General features: G+C 34.6%; 1 protein-coding gene and 1 long non-coding RNA gene across 8 annotated transcripts in view; both read left to right on the forward strand.

Moving 5' to 3' along the window:
- Positions 1–24,833, forward strand: part of LOC128238392 (anoctamin-1-like) — a 49,353-nt gene that overhangs the window by 11,704 nt on the left and 12,816 nt on the right. For 6 of the 7 annotated variants that reach the window (XM_052954275.1, XM_052954273.1, XM_052954278.1 and 3 more), the window contains 14 exons: positions 4,443–4,507; positions 5,203–5,367; positions 6,120–6,215; positions 6,627–6,671; positions 8,070–8,084; positions 11,618–11,766; positions 14,264–14,382; positions 18,906–18,961; positions 19,462–19,565; positions 20,276–20,410; positions 21,350–21,510; positions 22,259–22,341; positions 22,996–23,145; positions 23,995–24,195. In XM_052954275.1, coding sequence (XP_052810235.1) covers positions 4,443–4,507; positions 5,203–5,367; positions 6,120–6,215; positions 6,627–6,671; positions 8,070–8,084; positions 11,618–11,766; positions 14,264–14,382; positions 18,906–18,961; positions 19,462–19,565; positions 20,276–20,410; positions 21,350–21,510; positions 22,259–22,341; positions 22,996–23,145; positions 23,995–24,195 — 1,544 coding nt within the window. The remainder of the gene's footprint in view (positions 1–4,442; positions 4,508–5,202; positions 5,368–6,119; positions 6,216–6,626; positions 6,672–8,069; positions 8,085–11,617; positions 11,767–14,263; positions 14,383–18,905; positions 18,962–19,461; positions 19,566–20,275; positions 20,411–21,349; positions 21,511–22,258; positions 22,342–22,995; positions 23,146–23,994; positions 24,196–24,833) is intronic. The other variant, XM_052954276.1, reaches the window with a different exon arrangement.
- Positions 1,382–2,344, forward strand: LOC128238397 (uncharacterized). The gene is made up of 3 exons (XR_008261694.1): positions 1,382–1,436; positions 1,827–1,924; positions 2,262–2,344. It is a non-coding gene; the product is annotated as an uncharacterized LOC128238397 (long non-coding RNA).

Consider the following 24,833-nt stretch of genomic DNA (forward strand, 5'->3'; position numbering starts at 1 on the left):
CGTCTCATCCCTTCCCTAAATTTGCCACCAACTTCCACCAAATGCCACCCAAATCCATGGCAAATGGGTGGCATTTGGTGGAAAATGGGTGGCACTTGGTGGAATATCAAGAATTCCACCAACTGCCATGAAATTTCCACCCAACTGGAGGTGGCAGTTGGTGTAAAATTGAACTCAGTTTTTTTTTCATGTGGCACTTGGTGAAAAAGTTGGACTTAGTTAATTTTTCATATGGCAGTTGGTGAAAAAATGAACTTAGTTAATTTTTTGGGTGGCATTTGGTGAAAAAAGACTCAGAAAATCTCAAGAGTTCTGTAAAATGGAACCATTACTTATCATGATGGAATAATAATAGAATTTACGACAGTTGCTGTTCATGCTGCTGTTTTAGCATCATTACATATGCTACTATTTAAAACTAACTGGTAATGTTGCTCAGGTTATACTGATGATGATTATGATGTTGGTGGTTCTATTGATGATGATTATGATGTTGGTGGTTCTATTGATAATGATTATGATGGTGGTGGTGGTGGTGGTGGTAATTATGATGATTGTGGTGGTGGTGATTATGATGATTGTGGTGGTGGTGGTTGATTTTGACAATTGTGTTGTTGTTGGTAGTTCATTGTGGTGTTGGTGAATATGATTGTGGTGGTATTGGTGATTATGATGATTGTGGTGGTGGTGATTATGATGATTGTGGTGGTGGTGGTGGTGACAACAACAACATGTTGTTATTGATGATGATGATGATGATGATGGTGGTGGTGGTGGTGGTGGTGGTGGTGATGATGATGATGATCATGATGATGATGATGATCATGATGATGATGATGACAACAACAATGTGATGGTGATTATCATGATCATGATAATGATGAGTTAAACTAAGTTTTCTGTGTACATGTGCTCTGTTGCTATTTCCCCAAAGGTACAGGGATGCATTAATGTTTGATTTAAACTCGGAATGACCTCTCTGCTGGAAAATCTCCTCAAAATATTTGAATCTTCTGACAGTTACTAGCATTAATTTTGTGGAACTTTGAATAGTGAGAGAAAAATTTGTGCAGTTTTGTTTGATAAAATGGATTGATTATAAGGTAACTGTTTTTTTTTTTTATCATATTAACATCCAAAAAAGATCATGACTTATCATTTTATTTTATTTTTACACATATTAGGCTCTTTGTCTTTGTTTAAAGTTTGACTAAGAGATAAGCTTTATGCATGTACTGTCAAGTATGTTTCACTTTATTCCAAAATAATTGACAAATACTCAGTCAAGCAATGTACTAAGTTTAAAAATTATCATTCAATTTGTACAATGAAGTTGAAGATGTATAAAGAAATGTTATACACATTTTTTCCAGACAACCCCCCCCCCCCCCCATAAGGATGACAATGTACTTGGACAAGATTCTAAGACCTTTTTGGTAAATATTGGAATATTACAATAACTTAAATGAAGACTGACCTCATAGTTTTATCATATTTTATTAGCTTATACTTATTTAAAAGTACTAAGTGCTATGAAGGGTGAGATAAACAATATTAAATGCCAGTCAAGAAAAGATGTAGAAGATGTATATGCTCTAAAGGGTGTGTGTGTTTTTAAGAAAAATCGTTATTGGTATTGACAAAGCCTTGGTGTAATTCATGTTGTTGGCTGCATGATTTTGAAAAAATAAAGATATTAAAGTGAATCTTGGTGTACACATGTTTCCAAAGACATTTGTAGAACAAATTGTAGAACAAATAACATTCTTCTGTGAGGCAAACCCTGTTATATTGAACAGATTTATTAAAATGATCGCTTTTTTCAGAAAGAAATATGAATAGGGGACTTCTATAGCAGAAGAAGTATAGCCAAACTTGCAGAAAACAACAACCGAATGACTGCATCACTAAAGAAAAGAAACAGGTTATTGACATTTCAATATTCAAAATACCAAAACCGGTAGTTAAATTAACTTTTTACCTGTATTGTCATTGCTAATACAACAGACAAGTGCTCTTTTAAAACATATTTGCAATGATTCAATGTATGAGGCTGAATTCTATAATTAGTTATGGTATATCATTTTGTTGTTATACTTGGTATTAATCTGGCTAGGCCCAAAGCTGAAGAAACTTATTTAAGAGTATGTTTTTAATGTTGTCATTTTATTTATGCATCTAATTTTGAAATATATTTTGAATAATGATAGCTAAAATGAAACCTCCAAAATAAATAATACTAATACTAAAACTGTTTTCAGGATTTCTCCAAATGTAGAAATGCAGACAGCTCTTCACTATCAACTGTGATCCTTTGTAATTTTGTGTACATATGAAACTAAATGACTGCAAAGAAATGTTTTTTGTTGTTCTTAGGTTGTTGTATGCATACTTCATAAATCCCATGATTTTATTTCCACCAAGTGCCACGTAATTTCCACCAACTGCCACATTGGCATGGCATTTGGTGAAAAAAGATCAAAGAAACTGAACGTGGCATTTGATGGAAAATTGTTCCAATACGCCACCAACTGCCACCTTGGGGTGGCATTTGGTGAAAAATTTGCCACCAACTGCCACGTGGCATTTGGTGGAAAACGTTCCAATACTCCACCAACTGCCACGTTGGGGTGGCATTTGGTGAAAAAATTTGCCACGTGGCATTTGGTGGAAAATGTTCCAATACTCCACCAAGTGCCACGTTGGGGTGGCATTTGGTGAAAAAAATTGCCACGTGGCATTTGGTGGAAAATGTTCCAATACTCCACCAAGTGCCACGTTGGGGTGGCATTTGGTGGAAAATGGTGAAAAATTAGATCAAAGTCCCATTTTATTCTGTTTTTCATCGTTTTACACCAAGTGCCACCTGTTCCAATACTCCACCAACTGCCACCCATTTTCCACATCCAATTCGTGGCAAATTTAGGGAAGGGATAGTCATAAGAAAGAAGTACATGTTTTCTGCAATTTTCTATCAAATTTAACGCGGTATCCTTCATAAGAACCATTGATTTTGAAATTTATTCAGCCTTTTGGTATATTTAGACACTTAAATTAACACATTAATTAAGGTGAATCTTGTTTGGGAGTGAGAGTGCATCTTTAACATTTTCTATGTGAAAATACACACAATTTGTTCAGCTAAACTAGTCTAGCGGAACATTACGAGAAAGGAAGTTTTCTTGATTTCCCTAACCTGCTTGTTATGATTTCTCGCCTGCATCTGATATTAGCATGTCCATCTTGTATTGTATGTCATGTGTGATAATGAAAAGTGTAGCATGTCAAATTGTTAAAAAGTAGTACCATGTATGTACAAGGTGCTTTTATACATAATATTGTTTTGTTTATTTATCTGATCAGCTATTCTTTATGAAGTTAACATTATAATGTTTCCCTTAAATAGTTTTTTTGTGTCAATTATTCAGAATTGAAAAGATTTTACAAATGAAACGAATACATTAACAGTTACACTTCCTCGTGCATTGTCTGTTATCAATAGTTAAACACCACTGTGCCTTGTTTATAGTGAGGTGTTTTTTTTTATGGCAGTGATAATTTTCAATTCAAGTATCAGGAGTACTCATTATATTTTACTTTATACTTGAATATTGTCATTATTCAAGTACATGCTATTATTCTCTAAGTACAGCTCTTCAATCATTCTTCTGTCTATCTTTCATATTCAGTTAAATATAAGCTCTGTGACAACAATTGATAAATAGTTTGTTTTACGTTACTCGTCACCGACTCACAAAAATACGCCTTAAGAACTGATAGATTTTGTGTCCATCTGATGGTCATGATTTTATATTTTCATTTCTTGTTATGGAATTAAGAGATTATCCAAGGAAGTTAAGAGAAATCCTTTCTGTTCTACCCAGATCTAGGAATGTCAGGGTCGAGTAAAGCCAAGCATTCAACTTTTAATAATTGTTGCCAGAGTTCATGTACATTTATATTTTTAAATTTATCTTAAAAAATCAAACTCAACTTCTTGTCTTTGTCAATTGGAATGTTTTCTTGCAAAAATCATCTAAAAGTGTTGTTTTTTTTCAGCCAAAAACATATCACCCACTAGCTGAAGAAACCCAGCACTGGGGACCATGCTGGACATATGTATTTCATTGATTCTTTTTATTTGCCTGTTTTTCTAGGAAAGAAATCGTGACGTTGTCATACAATCCTTGCATGATGTGGACAGTGGCACCTTGCAAAAACGTTTAAAACTAGAACCATAATTTGAAAACTGATATAAACATCAAAGTTGGTACACTGTCATGTTAACATAAACAATGGGCACATGACTAGAAGGTCCCATAACTGTGGCTTAAATATATCATGAATTATGGCCCTTGATAGACTGGAGGAGTGTTGGCACCTTGACTTGTGTTTCTCTTGTTTTTCACATGATAATTATGATGTATATTTTCTGTGTTCAGATGATGGTGCAAGCAGTGTGTCTCCAGACCCCAGCGGCCAGGGTGGTTTCGGGAGGAAAATAAAGGTATTGTGCAGTATGTCTATTGTCCTTGGGTACTTAAGTTCAGGATAAATCTTGAGATCAGGACTAAAAGCTTTTAACTTCAGACTATTGTACAGTAAGTCGAAAGGATTGTTTTTTGATCAGACATTTGCATCAAAAACATTAGGAAGTACCTTGAAATGAATAAAAATGATTTGGGAAACAATTTCAAAGCAGTATTTCTCTTAACCCTGTTTTGGGCATGAATCCTTTGACTCAAAAAGATCCCCAGCTGTTTTTCCAGATTGACAATTATTATAACCTGTTAGATCCCCTGATTGTCCATCTTTATGATTTTTTTTTGTCTCCAACCTCAAAATTATATAGTGATATCCTTATTGAATATCCTTGTAAATAAAATTAAATGCATAATTTGCAATAGCCAAGGTAGAACATAATTTTAAAATTGTATTTGATTTGTTTTATGTATTTGTTCAATTTAAAGAAGAATTTGTAGGTACATGTTGGCTAGCCTGCATTTGATAATCATCTAAGTTTTTATATAAAAGTTACAAAAACATTGTAGATAATATATTTTATCTTAGTATAAAGTGCTATCACTATTATAACATTTGTATGGTATGGTATCAGGTCGGCCTAGATATTGAATGTGGTGTAATACCAGGTGTTTGCAATACAGGTGTTTGCAATACATAATTACAATGCCGTGTTTTCAGGGTCGTAACCTGTTTTTCACAGATGGGGAGAAGCGAGTGGACTATGTGCTGGTGTGGGAGGTACCGGAAAAAGAGGACGAGAAATCAGCGAGGGCCCAGAGTGCGCGGGAAAACTTTGAAAAAAACCTTGTGGAGGAGGGCCTCCAATTGGAGTATGACAATGAGGTGGGTGGGGTAAATGGTAACTTAAATGACATGCCTTTGTTTTTGCAGGCTGACAGGTATACACAGGCAGGATATATCTTCAATGTGGTATTAGTATAGAACATTGAGTGAGTAGTTCTGATGTAAACTAATGTATTGGGATTATGTTTTGAATCTGAATGATTCTGCAATAATATTTGTTTATAATTAAGCTGTTGTCCACACTTTAATGGCCACTGTTGTAGTATTGTGCTGTTGGTTAACCAAATGAATTATAAAGAAAATGGTGGAAACTATTTTCATAATGTATATGTTTTTACAAAATTCATTTCACCTTAGAAAATATTTATTAAAAATATATGATTTATATATATAATGAGGTATAAGAAGATGATACTTTAATACAGTTGATTAATTTAGAATAAAGATTGTTTTCTTTAATATAGGTAATTGCATCTTATCATTCAATCACCTGTATTTAAAACATGATTTAATTTAGGTTGTATATTAATATAATTATAACTTCATCACTAATATCCACCTCAAATGCCAATTGTAAATTATCATAACAGGGAAAGGAACTCTATTAGTTTATTTCTTCCATTCCAATCCTGAAATTTGATTATGTACTTGTTTTGAAATGTTGATTAATTTTGCTCAATAAAATATGTTTTAACCAAGATGATGGATTTCCAATGAGTATGTCTTTGTAACAATAGATAACACAGTTAGGTAATTATCTTGTATGTTATGGTAATCTTTCCATGTTTCAGAGTGAAGAGAATGTAAAATTTGTGAAGGTACACGCTCCCTATGAGGTTCTCACAAGGTACGCCGAGATCCTCAAAATAAAGATGAAGATGAAGAAGGTATAATTGTTTGTCACACTGACTTATTGATTTAATGAAAATGGTCACGAGTTATCTCTAAAATACCTTGATCTCAGAAATTGTTCTGTTTAGTTTAATGTGAATTTAGTATGTATGTACAGAATACTCTTGCTGAACATAGAAAGCTTTTTTGAGGAAGCTTTTTTACCCTTAAAAGTAGACCAACAATTCCTCTCAACAAAGACGGGGTTCTATCCCCACCAGGGATACTTTCAAGTGCTCTCTCAAAATGGACACTAGTAATGGTGTCTGCCAAGGAAATAGACTCAAGAGTGATTTAATAAGCTATCAGCTTTCATTGCTATATCAATCAAGCTAAAATAACTTAACATAAACTAAACTACAATTACAAGACAATAACAGTACAACTTTTCACTGCTATATTTCCAGACAATCATCGCGGAAGACATTCGACAGAAGTACTCGAAGTGGGAGGTAAGGCTATGAAGGTGTTGGATGTAGTTACTTGTACATGTGGAGGGACCTACACATAGTATAAACATCCTTAAACACGGTCCATGAACCTTTCTCTCAGTTCATTTAAAACAAATTATTATGCCCTAATTTGGTGAAATGCATTATAGCTATTGAACATACCAGTTCAGTTAGTATTGCAGTTGTTTGACCTATATACAGTATACCTTTTTCTTTGTTCCTCGGTTTCCTTCAACCCTATTTTACAGATTTAAGGGTCAGTCTGGATTTGATAGTTAAGGATTTATTCTCAACTCAGGATTGAAAGCTTTTAGTCTAAGGCTAAGTAGATTTGTATCAAAAACAGTAAAAGTACCTTGAAATAAATATAACTAACTTTGGAAACAATTTTATGGACACATGATATACCGGCCCCAATTTCTCGAAACTTCTTAAGTCCCTTATAACAGGATTAAGCTAATCACACTATTTTTCTTTGTCTATAATTCGCGTAATATAAACATCATTTAGAGTTATTCAACCTTAAATAGGAATTTATTTTATGGATATCACAAATAACCATATTTCATTTACCAAAATCACATTTTAGTATGTGTTTTGACTATTTGAAATAAGCTACTTAAGCCTGTTAAGCTTAAGAAGTTTCGAGAAATCGGGGCCCGGTATATATATATACATGTATATACAAATCTTTTATGAAGGATTGACAATTGTCAACTGTAACAGTGTTAACCCCTGAGTCAGATATTCATTAAGATTCAAATGAACTATCATTCTTACCTTATGTGAAACATTGATCATGGACCAGCTTGTCAACATTACAAATGACATATGTTATAGAAATAGGCTTTCAACTATGCAGCATGATTTGGTGAAATTTTGGTTAATATGTTCTTTTTATATTTTGCTGCACTTTTTAATTTTTAACTTTTTAGCATGCTGCACAATTAAAGGTCCATTCTGTCAGAGCATAATTATGCAAGTGAAAAATATATTTGTCACAATTCAAAAAAGAATATTGTTTTGATGTTTGCACGTCATTTCCATCGGTAAAAGTGTCTCTTAACAGTTCTAATCCAACATGTTTTTTTCTTTCAATTTTATGGAGTTAGATCTGAACACATGTAGTAAATTGAGGCATTATGTGGGAATATTATTGTCACTGGAGAATTTTATATTTTTCCACTAACTGAATATAAAAACGGTAGGGTCAGTGCCTGTTTCCTAGGTAGGGTTGGGTAACGCTGAACCAAATGTTGTTCTTTTAGGCCTAATCAATCTGGCAGATTAATGGACCTTTAATATTTATAACTATATGAAGTATTTTGTATTGTCTGTGGCAAAAGGCACCAAACAATGCTGTTACTGTGTAGACATTGTGTAAGCTTTGTATTACAGGAGTCAGTTGAAATGGTAAGTTGTCATAGTAACCATGCTAGTCCCCCCAACCTTGCTCTGAATGTGTGACCTTGACCTTTAAATGAGTTTGACCTTGGTGAATGGTTAATGCGTGCAAATTGGCATTGTGCATATGGATGTACATGTATGTGCAATGTAATGTGAATGTGATTCATATTTATTAATCGAAAAGTAAATGAAACTATAAAATTTATTATTGAAGTAACAAAAGAACATGTATGTAAAATATTTGCATGGGAATGGTTGATGTGTGCATGTTCATACACACTACTGTTTGCAAATGAACTTAGCATTGAATGTCTTCGATGCATTGAAACATTGTGGCTTTTATTCTGCCCAAATTTGACAAATGAATTTCAAATCAAGAGAAACATCTGAAGCCTTAGATCGAAATTCCCACATTAAATGAAACCAACTGCTGTCATAAGCAATTTGGCATTAACTTGAATGTATCATCATAAACTAACTACTAGAGAAGCAGGCCCAAACCCTTCCAAAGCAGTCATACTTGTACAGCTTGCATTCATTTTAAACCAACTGACCAATTAAATGGTTGCTTTAAATAACACTCAAAAGGACAGCAAGGTTCATACGAATTCTCTGAAATTCCGAAAAGGTAATGTTCGGAACCGCTTGTGTGGCAGTACAAATCAACTGTCTCTTTGTAATAAAAGATTATATTGTGAACGTGATTTCATTAATTCATTGATGATGATGAAGTTCATTTGTAAATGGTAGTATATGTATGGCATGGAAAGAGCATTATAAGTTTAAAATATAGATTGAGAGTAACCGTAATTGTTTGTAATGATATTTATTCTGGAAGGATTGGCTTGTATTATACAGTCGAAACCTGTTGGCTCGATACTGCTTATTTCAATTTCCTTGTTTGCTCGAACTGGATATTAACCCTTTGCATGCTGGGTAAATTGTCGTCTGCTCAAAATTTTTGTCTGGTTTATTCTAAATTTCTTTCAATTTACTTAAAACTTTGGGGATATATTGACTGAGTGGCAAACAGCTTGGAACCTGACCAGACGCCGAGTTGCTCGGGTTACTCGGCGTCTGGTCTGGTTCCAAGCTGTTTGCAAAGCCTTTTAAATCGCCATCAGCAGCTTAAGGGTTAAGGACTAATTTTGTTTTACTCTTTGTAAGCATTACCGCTTAGCTGGATATAAGCGAGGCTCTAAGTATTTTGGCCTGCCCCTGGGATATCGAGCCAACCAGTTTCGACAGTAGTATGTATGTATGTATGATTGATGATTAGTGAGTGACTAAATCATTGCTGTGCCAAATTTGGAATAACATAATAAGGAGGAGTGATGTTGTCATATAGCTGTGGTGAAATTGTTTAAGCTGTACTCCTAAAAGTGAAATGAAATAGAGCCTACCCTTTGCTAGAAAACAATCCATTTTATCCCTCCCTTGTTTTTTTCTCTTTCCCACTTTACCTTCTGAACATAAGCCCTTAAATATATCTATTATTTCTCAACGTATTTTGTAAGCATTAAATGTTGTATAGAAATATAGAAATCATCAATGAAACTCATTAATGGGTTACTGTAAAATGATACGCATGTTAATATTCACAGTCATATACAATGTCATGTACCTTGAAGTAAACATGATTATATTATATCACGCCTCAAATATGAATGACACATTGCCATTGGTCCAGGACTGGTCACATGGTGACCCTGAGTCCCTCGGTAATCCCATATTTGTCCATATTGGGTCACTAATATTAATAGCATACCAAAATGGCCTCTTTTTCCGATTCTGATGAATAAATGGAACATTTTTCAATTTAAACAGTTGACGTGATATTTACGCTAGGGAGTTAGTAGGTGACCCGATTTGGGTTATACAGGGTGTAGGAAACCATAATTGGGCGAGAGGGAATGTGGTTTCCTTTGCCCTGTATATTCCATATCGGGTCACTTATGAGCCTCGTAACTTTTTATATTATACCTTCCCTAATTATGTTTCTTCTTTACTTTTATAAGTATCAGGGGGCCTTAAACAGCATAATTTTAATTATGTGGCCTTATTTAAAAAAGAATTGATTGTTGATACTAGTTGTGTGTTTTACAAATCAGAACTTAGTCTGAATTAGAATTTGAGAGTTCAACAGAATAAAATGTCTTTCATTATAAAAAAACTTTCTCTGTAAGTTCTGTTTAATTTAAGAAAAAGTGGAGATTACGTTGGACCTCCTAGAGTTATGATGACCAACAAGAGTCAGGCCACAAGCATTGCATGGACCTCAGCCATTCAATGTTTGTGAGCTGACTGGTCACTTTATAATACTGCTAGAAGGCTCTCAATGGTCTGTGCCATTTCTTGAATAGATTATTTTATCTTAATATGTATCCTTTGATTAAAAAGACTGATATTTAATAAAAAATATAACAATTTAGTTAACTTTTAGAAGGCATTTGTATTTGTGGAACTTTTCCTTTTCATAATGTACATGATTTCTGATTCTTGACTTTCTCACTCCACTGTTTTACATGTGTTGCTTAAGCTAGAATGATTTTGCAGTGAACTTTGAAACTTTGTTATGCTTTTTTTCACTGTTTCATGCACTGTTCTGTTGTCTTGATTTGTAGAAGACGGATGAACACGGGGTATTATAAAAGAGTGTTAACATTTTGGCACACATTTGAGTTTAGATAATATCCAATATATATGTACTTAATTCTTTTGTTAAATTTATTCATAGAAGTCTTAAATATATCAAGAATTTGTAGTAAATATACATATATTACAAAATTTAATGATTTAGCCCACACCTACCGTAATTAACAGTTTGTTTGGACCTACCCACTGATCATATTGAGGGGCAGGGCAGGGCAGGGTAGGGCAGGGCAGTTATGAATTTTGTTGGGTATTTTTTGTACTTTCCATACCCCTTAATTGTTTAATGAAAAATAAAAATATGACCATTGGAGGAGCTAAAAAACTTTGGGAGGTGGGTAATTTTGTGAATCAGTCGGGGAAAGGCCCAACTATTAATTAATTTAGGCCCTACTCATAATATAGAAGATTCAAATATCAGCAGCTATTCCTAAAGGCATTTTGATCCTTAATTGGCACCAGATAACATTAGCTTGTTGCAAAAGTTAAGAGATAGTGCAGAATTAACACTTTTAATTGCACATATAGAACTTGATTGCTGTCGTAAAAAAAGAAGATGTTTTACCTTGGGCTGCATTGTGCAAGGATTGTGTTCGGCATCGATTATTACAATATTTATGGTAATTTGAAAATAAATGCAAATTGTGGATGAGACTGTTTTGATATTCATAAGCTAAATAAGAATAGAAATGTAAATAAGACTTGCATGTTTTGATATATATATGATTAAATACTGTAATTTTCACCACCAAGCTTCTGCTTTTAGACAATTTACTATAATTTCATTAGATTATGAAGTGCAGATGATTTTAAATGGCCTAGACCCTGTAAGTATTCATACATGATTGAAAATGACCTCTGACCTTGACCCTTCTCATCCTCTTCAGAATCCTGTGAAGGCTGTGAGCACGACCTTGTGGAACTCCGTCTTGAAGGTGAAAGACGTTTGTCTCTCCCCGTTCAAACTGGACGAAACCCTGCTGCCCGAGATTACGAAGGAACCATCACTCGTGTACTCCCGAGACAAGGAGTACTTGTAAGTTACAGCTCCTTGTAAAATAGTAAATGAAATAAATTCATATGTACAACAATGACATAAGCTTGGGCTCTGTTTTATTGAAGGATCTTAGTAAGTTGTTATTTCAATAATCTTAAATCTGTATAAACTTTACAAATGGAAAAAAGTTGATTTTTTTTATTTTCTCATTATTGTGTTTATATTTAATACTGGCTAAAGTTTGACTTGCACAAATATGTAACAAGAGAACAAAAATATGGCGCTTCATGTGAGATGAATGATTATCGGCAAAAATCAACAAAGACCTTTATTGAAACATTTCCCCAAGGCTTATAATTACAAACTTGTTGTACACCAAGTTGTCTTTTGGGGCAGCAGTGTCCACAGAGTTTCAATTTTGACCATCTCTTTATCAGAACTATTCAGTACAAAGTTTAAGTATTGCCATAGCCTTGGTGTCGTCTGGAAAGTTTTCATAGCATTTTTAGTGGTCATAATATTCTATTATTAATTTTTAGCTCCACTGGCCGAAGGCCATGGAGCTTATGTCGTCACAGATTGTCCGTCGTGAGTGCGTGCGTGCGTGCGTGCGTAAACTTTTACTTTAAACGACATCTCCTCTGAAACTGATAAGCGGATTTTGACAAAACTACACAGGAATGTTCCTTTGGTGGTCCTTTACCAAAATTGCTCAAATGGTTCCGGTCCATTGCACAATATGGCCGCCAGAGCTAAAAATAGCAAAATCTTTAAACGACATCTCCTCTGAAACGGTTCGGCAGATTTTGATGAAACTTGACAGTAATGTTCCTTGGGTGGTCCTTTATTAAAATTGCTCAAATGGTTCTGGTCCATTGCACAATATGGCCGCCACAGCTAAAAATAGCAAAATCTTCAAACGACATCTCCTCTGAAACGGATAGGCAGATTTTGATGAAACTTGACAGAATTGTTCCTTGGGTGGTCCTTAACCAAAATTGCTCAAATGGTTCCGGTCCGCTGCACAACATGGCTGCCAGGGCAAAAAAATAGAAAAACCTTTAAAGAACATCTTCTCAGAAACCGATGATCAGATTTTGATGAAACTTAACAGAAATGTTCCTTGGATGGTCCTTTACCAAAATTGCTCAAATGGTTCCGGTCCATTGCACAATATGGCCGCCAGAGCTAAAAATAGCAAAATCTTTAAACGACATCTCCTCTGAAACGGTTCGGCAGATTTTGATGAAACTTGACAGTAATGTTCCTTGGGTGGTCCTTAACCAAAATTGCTCAAATGGTTCTGGTCCATTGCACAATATGGCCGCCACAGCTAAAAATAGCAAAATCTTCAAACGACATCTCCTCTGAAACGGATAGGCAGATTTTGATGAAACTTGACAGAATTGTTCCTTGGGTGGTCCTTAACCAAAATTGCTCAAATGGTTCCGGTCCGCTGCACAACATGGCTGCCAGGGCAAAAAAAATAGAAAAACCTTTAAAGAACATCTTCTCAGAAACCGATGATCAGATTTTGATGAAACTTAACAGAAATGTTCCTTGGATGGTCCTTTACCAAAATTGCTCAAATGGTTCCGGTCCATTGCACAATATGGCCGCCAGAGCTAAAAATAGCAAAATCTTTAAACGACATCTCCTCTGAAACGGTTCGGCAGATTTTGATGAAACTTGACAGTAATGTTCCTTGGGTGGTCCTTAACCAAAATTGCTCAAATGGTTCTGGTCCATTGCACAATATGGCCGCCACAGCTAAAAATAGCAAAATCTTTAAACGACATCTCCTCTGAAACGGATAGGCAGATTTTGATGAAACTTGACAGAATTGTTCCTTGGGTGGTCCTTAACCAAAATTGCTCAAATGGTTCCGGTCCACTGCACAACATGGCTGCCAGGGCAAAAAAATAGAAAAACCTTTAAAGAACATCTTCTCAGAAACCGATGATCAGATTTTGATGAAACTTAACAGAAATGTTCCTTGGATGGTCATTAACCAAAATTTGTTAAATGGTTCCAGTCCACTGCACACCATGGCTGCCAGAGCTAAAAAATTAAAAAAAACTTTATACGACTTGTCGTCGAAACCGATGACCTTTTTTCGATAAAACTTGACAGAAATGTTTGTTTGGTGCTCCTTTACTCAAATTGCCCAAATCATTTCGGTCCACTGCACAACATGGCAGCCAGAGCTATTAAAGTAAACATTTTTTTTAAATAACTTCTCCTCAAAAATTGATGATTGTATTTCTATGAAACTTGACGAAAATGTTCGTTAGGTGGTCTTTGCTTGAACCTTTTGGCCAGTGGAGCACAGGCACTGATGTGCCTCTTGTTGTTTGTTACGGAATTAACCCCGTATAGGTAAAAAAAAACAAAAATAAACTTACCTACCCACCTGTTAAAATGTGGATTTTACATTGCCTAACAATATTTTTATTAACTGTGGCCTAAGCCATTGATTTTTCTTCTAAATGTTAGTCAATAACTTTTTGTGACAAACAATATTTCTTATTACTAGGTTTGACATTCCGGAGCGACGTGAACTGTTCTTCAACAATTCTGAAAGATCGAGAATTGTTGACTTCATCCTGAGAAGGAAAGCTTTCGGAGAGGATAAAAATGAGGCATTTACATTTGGTAAGCTGAGATTAAGAATACATGTGATAGTACATCGTCGGCAACTGCGGTACTTTACATTTACCCTCAAGTGGTACCATGGGAAAATTGACTGACAAAATCTTGTTTACATGAATATAAGTGAGGAAGGGGAGAAAACTTTTCTTCAGATGAAATATCATGTTACAATTAAGTACTGTTCAATTTAGAAGGTATAGGGATGAGAGTGGTCTAGTGGTTTAGGTGTCTGCCTCACACCCCGCCAGGGGTACTTTTTCATGGCCTTCCACGAAGGACACAGTTCTGGTTTCTGCCCAGGAAACTGACTCCATAGTGATTCGTATCAGCTATTAGCAGTCTATATACACAATTGTGCAACAGTAAATTAGTATGAACAAAACTTAGAATATTATTTATAAACCATGATTAAATACAGGGTTTTGTTACTAAATATAAAAAAAACACACACTATTATTTCATATGCTTAGATTCTGAAGAGGGCCCCATCAAGCATCAATGAAACTGCCTCATAAAATATTCACGATAACGAGATTTTCTTAGAGAAATGTCCCATGGAACTCAGTTAAGCAGAGTGCTATAGTGTACCGGGGGGTATCAGATGATGGAATGAATAATGATGCCTATTTGTTTTCTAACTGATGTAGAAAAGTGTATTTAACATGCACTTAGGTTAATTGATTTCCCTGTATTTAGTCTTGCACATTTTTACCAAAAAAAAACACATGTACATGTTTGTCCAAATTAAAATGTAAACATAAAAAAAGCTTGAAAAAATATTTTACTCGAAAATTTGTTTGTCTATGTAGTTCTAAATAAAGGTTTAAATATCTTATTAACATTCGCAGGGTATTTAGAATCTCACCGTATAGGTATAAAACAAAGTTTGGACTTGTAGACATTCGCAGGCTTTCACGCTTTCCCTGCTTGACATGGATAGACCCCTTACAGTAACTTTTAGTTTCTAAGTATCTTATTAACAACTTTGTGACCTGATGAACCTTTCGCCTTGAGTCTATATTTTCTGTTTTATTTCTCCACCCAATGGACTTAACAGAACCATATAAAATGGAATATTTTTTATTTAAAGAAGGAAATAATGTACGTGAGCATTACTCTGGTATTAAATTATGAATGTGTTCTGTTTTCAAAAATATACGGTTATGATAATAAAGTTGTCATATTTTGCTCAATAGTAGTTGAAAATTCCTTTTTAAAACTTTAGAAAAAAGTTCGTAATAAGATAGCATTTATGAACATAACATGTTTATGTGAATTTCAAATATATAGCAATTGATGGATAGTACCTTAAACTGGATTGATAGCGTTTATGAAAATATAATAAAATTAGTTTAATGGGTATTTGAAATATCGTCAGTGATGGATAGATCACCTAAAACTGAATCATGGTTAGATTTTAGCCTACTGAGTCCTGTTTTGATAAAGATCAAAAGGCTTAAGATTGTAAATATCAAAGCATAACCCCATTTTGGGTGTAAACTGTGTTTCAGTAAAGATGTCGTAGGATCGTTTACCTTATAGATTCTGCCCGATTTAATACGGGTTTCCCAAATAACAGCATAAGGTTTATAAATAGATATCTTATTGAAGCCCACCTCTGGGCTGATCCCTGTAGTTTCCATTGTATTATTGATATGGTATGGAATATAACAATAGATAAGTTTTCCCTTCTGCAAAGGGCATTCTGGAGAAACGTCGGAAGTTCATTTACAAGGTATTTAAATGTGGTTATATACTTGATGTGTAGAACGAATCCCTTGAATACAAAATATCCTTTTTTTCATGGATCAAAATGGAAATGTGATTTTTTTTCCGTCCTAAATTTTATTTAAAACCCCCCGATACAACACACTTATAGACCATATTTTGAAACTTGCTCATAAAAAAAGTGTGTACAAGAATGTTTCGGTGACAGGAATTTTTCTGTGTTCTCATTAATATGTTTTTGTATGTTAAAGAAAAAAGAGGTGTTTGTCCACCTGTCATGCAAATTTTCAAATAAAGATTTTGTTGAGAGGGATTTCTTCATAGAGAATAGTTTATGTTTTATCATGTTACTTTCATCTCCGCAGCTATTGTTGAAATATGTTGTACACGCAGTCATGTGTTTGTGACATTATTCGATTTTTTTCTCCACAGTTTTGTTTCTTGTTTTGCATCAAATGCATACATGCCATATCCACTTGATGGGGGTGGGGGAAGGGGGAAGTCCCTTGAAATATGCTCCATCCCCGCCCCGCCTGAGCGTTCGAAGACATTCGATGAAAATCCATTGGTCAAAGTCGAAATCCCCTGGGTTTCTGAGCAAATTCCCCTGGAAATCCAGTGTGCTTTTTTACTTTATCTCTGTGAAAGGTGGCAGAGCCCATAGAATTGTGAAAATGGCGGCAAAATGCCTAAAATTGTGAGTTTGCCACAGTGTATTTCAAACAAAGAAAAAAAGAGCAAAGCCCTGTTTAAGCTTGAGTTTGAGGAATTTTAAAAGCCTGAAATTGAAATAAAACATAATTATAAATTTTTCTAATTTTGAGTCTAAATTTTGTGAAAAAAGGTTTACTTTCTGAAATTGTGAATGGAGCCGAAGTTTCAAAAAACAACAACACTGGAATCCTTTCAGGATATGGCATGTATGTTAATTGCTGTTGTCTTGATTTTGCATGGATTGAAAATAGTTGCCAATACGGAATAATCATGTACCTATTTCTTTTTTGTGTGTGTTACAATTTTTCAGTCCTTTATTGTGAAAACAATGCCTGTAGAATTTCTCTGAGTTTTAGTTTCATTAACATAACTATCCCTGAGTGTGGGACAAAAATCCCCCCATAGCATACATGCCATATTTTCTGGAGACCATTCAGGGGGATTTGTTCAAAAGGCTGAAAATTCAGGGGGATTTTGATTGTATTCAGGGGGATTTTTAGCAGGTCTAAGTTGGCGAAATTTTAAAGTATTTTTAGACGCAAGTATGAAAAAATGTTTTCACATATAGTTTGCTTTGAAAACCTCTTTACTTTTCATTATACAGAATTATATTATGTCATGATTTATCATATTTTTATGATACACTGTCATGTCATACTGTAATGCACTTGCAGAACAAAATATGTCATTGGTAAAATATGTTTTCGAGACAATTAAATAAAATTCTATCAGCTTTGATGACTTTCAGACAATAAGGGAATGGAATAAATATTATTAATTTCTTCCTTCCAAAAGAGTAATATTTCTTTGCCTTTGATAATTACTACAAATTAATTGATCACTTGTTGTAAAAGTTTGCTTTTGGAGTGTTTCACTCACATACTGTGGTTTCACTTTGTCATTATTGCCTGATGTAAAATTTCAAAAAAAATAAAAAAAAAAAAAAAAATTTTTTTTTTTAAATTCCGGGGGATTTTTATCTCCCGCCGGGAGACCGGGGGATGGATCGAAATTCCGGGGGATTTTTCCCCCCGCCGGGGATATGGCATGTATGCCATAGATTTGTGCATAGACATATATACGCCCCTTCCCTACCTTTCTTCTATTTTAAATATTGTTAAAGAGATAAAAATTGTTTAATGTTATAAAATGAAATGCAATACAAATAAAAAAAAATGTATGGTAAATTACCTTTGAAAATGAAAATGTCTGCCTATGCTGAGGGGGATTTTGTCTACAAGGGGCAGGATTTTTCCATCGACTACAATTATCACTTTTCAGGAATAAAGTGCTGTTTGGCTTTAAAGAGAGAGGATTCCCTTTGTGTTGTGATTTCCTATAAATATGTAAAACAGATCAATTATTATAATTGCACATTAATTAGATAGACCTAAATGAAGATGAGTAACAATTCCATATATGTTTGCCGAAAACTCATTGCAGTTTTATGAAATATGTTCGCATGAATGTTTGTATAGAGGGTGAGAGTGGTCTAGTGGTATAGGTGTCCGCCTCTCACCCAAGAGGTTGTGGGTTCGATCCCCACCAGGGGTACTTTCTCATAGCTTCTCAAAAAAAGGACACAGTACTGGTTTCTGCCCAGGAAACGGACTCGAGAGTGATTCTATAAGCTATCAGCTTTCGTCACAATCGAGCTAAAAAAAATTAGTATAAACCAATGTTTGTATAGAATGATTTTTAAGGTTTGCCAGAATATTTAAAAAAGAAAAACTCACGTCATATAAAATATGTTTATATTTACGTTAGTCTGGAATAGTTTTCAAAGACCAAGATTATTTCATCTTTTATTTGACCCCAGGAAACTGAAATGACACCGAACCACCCTGATATAAATATTCATAACTTTTATTTAACCAATTGAGTTTTAAACAGGTCACCAACAGCTCTGGACAAACAACTGCATGTAGTCTTGAATTCAATATATTATTTTGTTAAACAAAGTCGGTAATTATCAAAAACAGTGGTAATCTGATTTTTAGTGTTTTATCAATCGCCTCAGCAGACAGGTAATTGTAAAGTATGTTTGAAAAACTGTTTACATTCCATATACATGTGTATTTCAGGCATCAAGAAGATGTTATCAGACGAATATTACACTGCTGCCTACCCACTACACGAGGTGAGAACAGGCATTGTGAAGCTTTATCTTCCACCAAATCAAAGTTATTCCATTAAAGCACAGGGGCGGTTATTAATTAAACATCTTAAGTTATTCCTTAACTAAAGTTCTTTTCCTAATTTAAGTTTCTCACTAGTGATATGATGTAAGTTCTCGGTAATGTCAAAATTACTTCTATTTATAGACTTAATTATCAATTTTCATACTTTTATATATTATTAAACATTATTATTAAACACTGTACCGGTATACTAATGTATATTTACTAGACCATAATGAACATTTGAAGAAATCAACAAGTTCGGAAATGACTTGAGATGTTTTGTGTATACTGGTCATGGGGAATAAAATTTTAGATGAGTATTTCAATGATATTCAAGTTCAATTTTTACAAAGCAAGGGTATTGTTTATTCTAAAAAAAAGAATGGTTCGATTTTTTCCAATTAAATATTGAAATGTATACAGTATATATATAACTATGAACTGTTTTTTTACACAGGGTCACTGGAAAGCTGGGTCAGCTATGAACACCCGTAAACTGTTGTATGAGAACTGGGCCCATTGGAAAAAGGGCTTCAAGATGCAGCCCCTTGAATACATCAGGTCAGTGAAATATAGAGGATAACTGGGTTTTTTCAGTGTAAGATTGCAATAGGTTTCACTGGCTGAGGCATCATGAGATATATTTCATGAGTATTTCACCAGTGGTCTATGCCATGAGTTTAATACTGAACTTTTGGTGTTCACTAGGTGAAATTAGTTGTGATCTTACACTAAAACATATATGCCTAAAAAGGATGTTAAATGACATTTAAATGTAATTTTGCTGAAAAGCTTGCCAAATTGTTGGGCTAATGTAATGTCATTTATGAAAGAACATTATTAAAATTGTGTCCAAGCCCTGTGCATGCTGGTGTTCAATTTTGACATGATAGCGGACTGAAATGTTCTAACTGTGGAAAGTACCAATTTAAAATTATCACTGTTTGAAATATTAAAATATCATTTTTATTTCTTTTATAAATTTCTATAAACCACCAGAAAGAATATAATACATGTAAATAACGTTATTCTAGTTGCGTTAGACTTTCTCCTGTCTTTTTATATGAAACATTTCAACATTGCCTTTGTATCTAGGCATTGTGACCAATGCAAAATTTATTGGGTTAAATTTTTAATATCTAATTTCTTTTAATAAAACATTATATTATATAACGAGTTTAAACAAAGTATAAACAATTTATAAAGATCAATTAATACATCATTGTTTAATATCACTATATCATAAGTGTTATCTACTCGGTATATTTCAGGAACTACTACGGTTCCCAGATAGCCATGTACTTCGCCTGGCTTGGTTTCTACACCCAGTTCCTCATTCCGCCATCAATTCTCGGCCTCGCCATCTTCCTGTACGGCATCATCTACATGGACGACAGCTACCCAAGGTAAGCAAAGAGCTCTAAGGGTTTACCAATGAGGTAAGGTATGCTGATTTGCTAAGGCCTAAAAAAACAAAACATTTAGTTCAGGTTACCCAACCCTACCTACGAAATAGGCATCAACCGTACCATTTTTATAGTCAGTTGGTAAAAAAAAATGCAAAAAAATGTGTCTTTTTAATATGTGGATTAAAACCTTTAAAGATTTATACAGAGTATTACCTTAACACAATTCTCCAATGATGACAATAACATTTTCACATAAAGCCTAATAGAAAAATAAAAAAAGCCTACCTACCCTACCTGTTCTTGAAAAGGGTTTAACTCTATCAAACCATTTTGGACTCAGGTTTTATTGCAGAAAACATTGATAAGAGTGGTGAATTGGTTATAGGGGTCTGCTTCTCATGCATAAAGTTGTGGGTTCAATTTTCATCTTTCTAATGGCATCTCAAAATTATCAGTACTCATATCCACTCAGTCACTATTGGCTTTCATCACAATTTTAAAAACAGAAATAAGGATAAATTAATAAAAAGCTTTTGTCTTACGATATCAAGACTGCTCGAGATAGGAATGTTTTCACATTTATTAAGAGACTTTGTTAAGCGCCACTATAGGTAGGCAAAGGTCGGCAAAACTTTTTGTCTGCCAATTTATTCATGCCTGATTAATACAAAACATGTAAAGTAATGGCTGTTAATTGTGCATGTGTACATGTTAGAGTTTAATGGGTAAAAAAATAGTACTGGTTTATGTTATGATATTAAAGCAAACTGGCTTGGTTTCAAACTTGAATATGTTTTTAGGTTAAACTAGTTTGACAATGCTAATGTTAAAATTGTGACCTTCCCCATTTGAAACAAAGTATAATGTAGTGGATGTTTTTAAAATATCATAAAAAATTACTGAACAATGAATAGGTGGTATGTCTGTCTGTTTCAGCAAGGAGATTTGTGATCCCTCCCTAAACATGACAATGTGCCCGCTGTGTGACTACAAGTGTGGCTACTGGAAGCTGAATGCCTCATGCGGAGACTCCACGTACTCCCGCATGTTTGATAACAACGCCACAGTGTTCTTTGCCATATTTATGGCCCTATGGGGTAAGATGTGAATAGGGGCTGGAGATTTATGCTATTTCTTGGCAGTGATTTTTTGGTGCAATTTACTGTCTTCAATAGGCTGTTTCCCCTTGCCAAAAAGTGTTCATTGTCCCCAAAAACTCATGATATTTTCCAATTTTTAATTAAATACAGATTCTGTAGATGAAGAAAAATGAAAATATTTATTGAATTTCTTAAAAATCCTAAGAGAGATTTTTTACCAAGGAGGAAAGGGCGGGCAAATAAATAAGTTTAAAAGCCTTCTTTAAAATATCATTTAATTTGATCAGAATTTGTATAAGCATAATATCTGGGACAAGTTTGTTAACAAACTATATGGCTTAAGTCACTCAACAGTTACAACTCTTTAATTATAGAAATGACCTAAAATTGGTCTTCTCCCGTCAAATTTTTAAAAGATTTTGTCAAATCAAAATTTTGTCATGATGTGTTTTGATATAATACCTCGGATAAGTTCCATAACCAGTCATATTGCTCGCCTCACTTATGATTTATCGCCCTTTTATAACAGAAATAACCTCAATTTGGTGTGGTTCAATCAATTACTTTGGAAGTCATTGTACAACCATTACCGATTTGAATGTTATGGGCATAACATCATGGACTTGTTAAAAAAACAACAAAAGTTAGGATTCTTATTGAACCCCTAAACCTTTCATTAATTGACATGTTATATTCAAACTCCTGTTACCTCCCCACCAACCTTTGCTCGTATTTCTACATACAGGTACACTGTTCCTGGAGTTCTGGAAGAGGAAGCAGTCTGTTATCCAGTACAACTGGGACCTTGTTGAGTTTGTCAAGGAAGAGGTGGGATAAATATTTCTTGATTTAGATTATCACCAAGTTACAAAAAAATATTTTAGGTCGTTGTACCTTCAGGCCGTAATCCCATGTGATTGTAGCTTGATAGCCTATACAAATATATACTTAAATGAATCTGGCTTGAGTCTACATATATTTCTTGGGTAGAACACCATTACTAGTTTTCCTATTAAGTGGCTTTCTGATGTAGCCGCTTTACTTTGTAATTTATATGACATTTAATATTTTCACCTCCGTCAATAATTGCCTTATTTGTATCACAAAAAATATAGTATTGAGTCCAAGTCCATGTGCATTTGTTTGTCAAGAGTTATCATTGGATAAGTGAATCTGTCCATGGCTGTACAACTTATGAATATTTATACTAGGGTGGTTCAGCATCACATCAATTGAGGAAACATTTCCACACCCATGCTATGCAGAGGGAGACATATTGCTTTAGCCCTTGCTCCTCCCTCTGACAGGAGCTGCAGGGTACCGTGCTCGCCTGGTCAACTGCTTGTGTATGAATACAAATACTAATGTTTAGACCTTCCTTTTGACAGGGGCCACCACAGCCCGATTACCTGGCTAGGTAAGCCAACTGCCTGTGTATGAATACATATACTAATGTTCAGTTTATTTCTTCCCCCTTGACAGGAGCCGCCGCGGCCTGAGTACCTGGCCAGGTTAGCCAACTACCCGCGTATGAAGGTGAACCCAATAACCGGCATGAAGGAGCCCCACCTGCCCTTCTTCAGGAGACGGTTACCCATCTTCATGCTCTCATATGGGTTCATGCTTTTCACTGTGAGTAGAGATAAGTTTAGTCTGTTTTAATCTAGCTCAGTTATGATGACAGCTGGAAGGTGATATGAAATCACTTTTAGAATACAAGCTACATTTAATGCAGATAAGCAATCATTAAGTACTAGCCTTAATCACTAAGGATTTCAACTCTCGGTGGTGTTTAAAGGTCCGCCCACTGCCACTCATCAGATAAACAGTCCCTGCGTCAGATTTTGTGCTGTCAATTTATTAGCAAATGAGGTTGTTTTCTAAGTCAGACGACCTGAAATAATTTCTTAATGAATAAGAAGGGCTCATTCACTATGCTCATTCTGGCTATTCTTAATCATTAAGATTTTTATTCATGTCATCTAACTATTACTTGAGTCCAATTCCGGAGAGGAAATGTGCACCAGTATCGATATTGAGAAGCCAAGAGAATATACCCTGGTGAGGCTGGAATCTTACCTCTTTGGTAAATTTGGGTGAGCAGGGTTGTGTTTTCAGTGAATTTTATATATTCATTTATGTTCCCCAAACCAAAAAGTATGTTTTTTCCCAAATGTAACACATATTTTATTTTTAATTATTATTGAAGAAGTTCTGTTTGAAAACCTGAATCTAATTGTTGTTGAAGTTATAATAGCCTACAAATACAGGATAAATGGTATAAAAAACAGTATTGTAGTATATTCAGGCATATTCAGCCAAATATTGTGAAAACAGCTCAAATATTCCCAATTTTACAGGTAAAAGTCAAAGGGAATATAGAGGGGCAATTATTGCAGACACGTGTTTGCTTTAATGGAAACCTAATAAATTAGCTGTCAAAATTAACCTCATGGAATATCCTGTATATTTTTCCTGTAGATGGCGATTGCTATAGGAGGTGTAGTGGGAGTGATAGCGTACCGTGTGTCAACGCTGGCTGCCCTACAGCTGCTTGAGTCTAAAGAGCAAACTAATGGGACGCTCGCAGAGACTCAGCACCTTATAACGGAGAATGCCAGCATCATCACCACCATCACAGCAGCGTGTATTAACCTGATTCTCATTATCATTCTGAACATGGTATGTTAGTAAGAATTACTGTAGAATTTGTTATATTTTGTGAGTGTTTAATTTTGGCAAGATAAGGAATTAGAAATCTAGTGAAATGTAAATCAACAACAGTTGAACCCTGTTGACTCTAACTCGCTTGCCTCGAATTCCTTGTTGACTCGAACTGGATGTTATGGACTGATTTCATTTTACTGAATGTAAGCATTCCAGCTTGGCTTGATTTTTCCGAGGCTCGAGGTATTTTCGCCGGTCCCTGGGAGTTCAACCCAATAGGGTTTGACTGCACAGCTTTTTTGTAAACATTTGGATTTAACTGCTGGTTGAAGACTAGCTGCTGATGTTTGCTAATGATTGAGTTATGGAGACTTCAAATTCTTTCCTTCGAAAAATGGCCATTACCATAAAGTCCCACACTTCCCTCGTGATTGAAATAATATACTTGAGCTGAAGAACACATGCATATATAATTTTGATAACTTGGGTTTAGGGTGCTGTTGCTATTACTAACGTATAAAATTGACACTTTTAAGAAAGGGAATACCTTTGGAAAATAGCTCATTGAGCTTATGTTTCTTGTTAGAATATAGCCATCTCCTAAATACAGATTGTTATTTCTTGTACCTTGAAAAAGAAATAGAATTGCTTTA

The sequence above is a fragment of the Mya arenaria genome, chromosome 6 (genome assembly GCF_026914265.1).
Source record: "Mya arenaria isolate MELC-2E11 chromosome 6, ASM2691426v1".
Lineage (NCBI taxonomy): Eukaryota > Metazoa > Mollusca > Bivalvia > Myida > Myidae > Mya > Mya arenaria.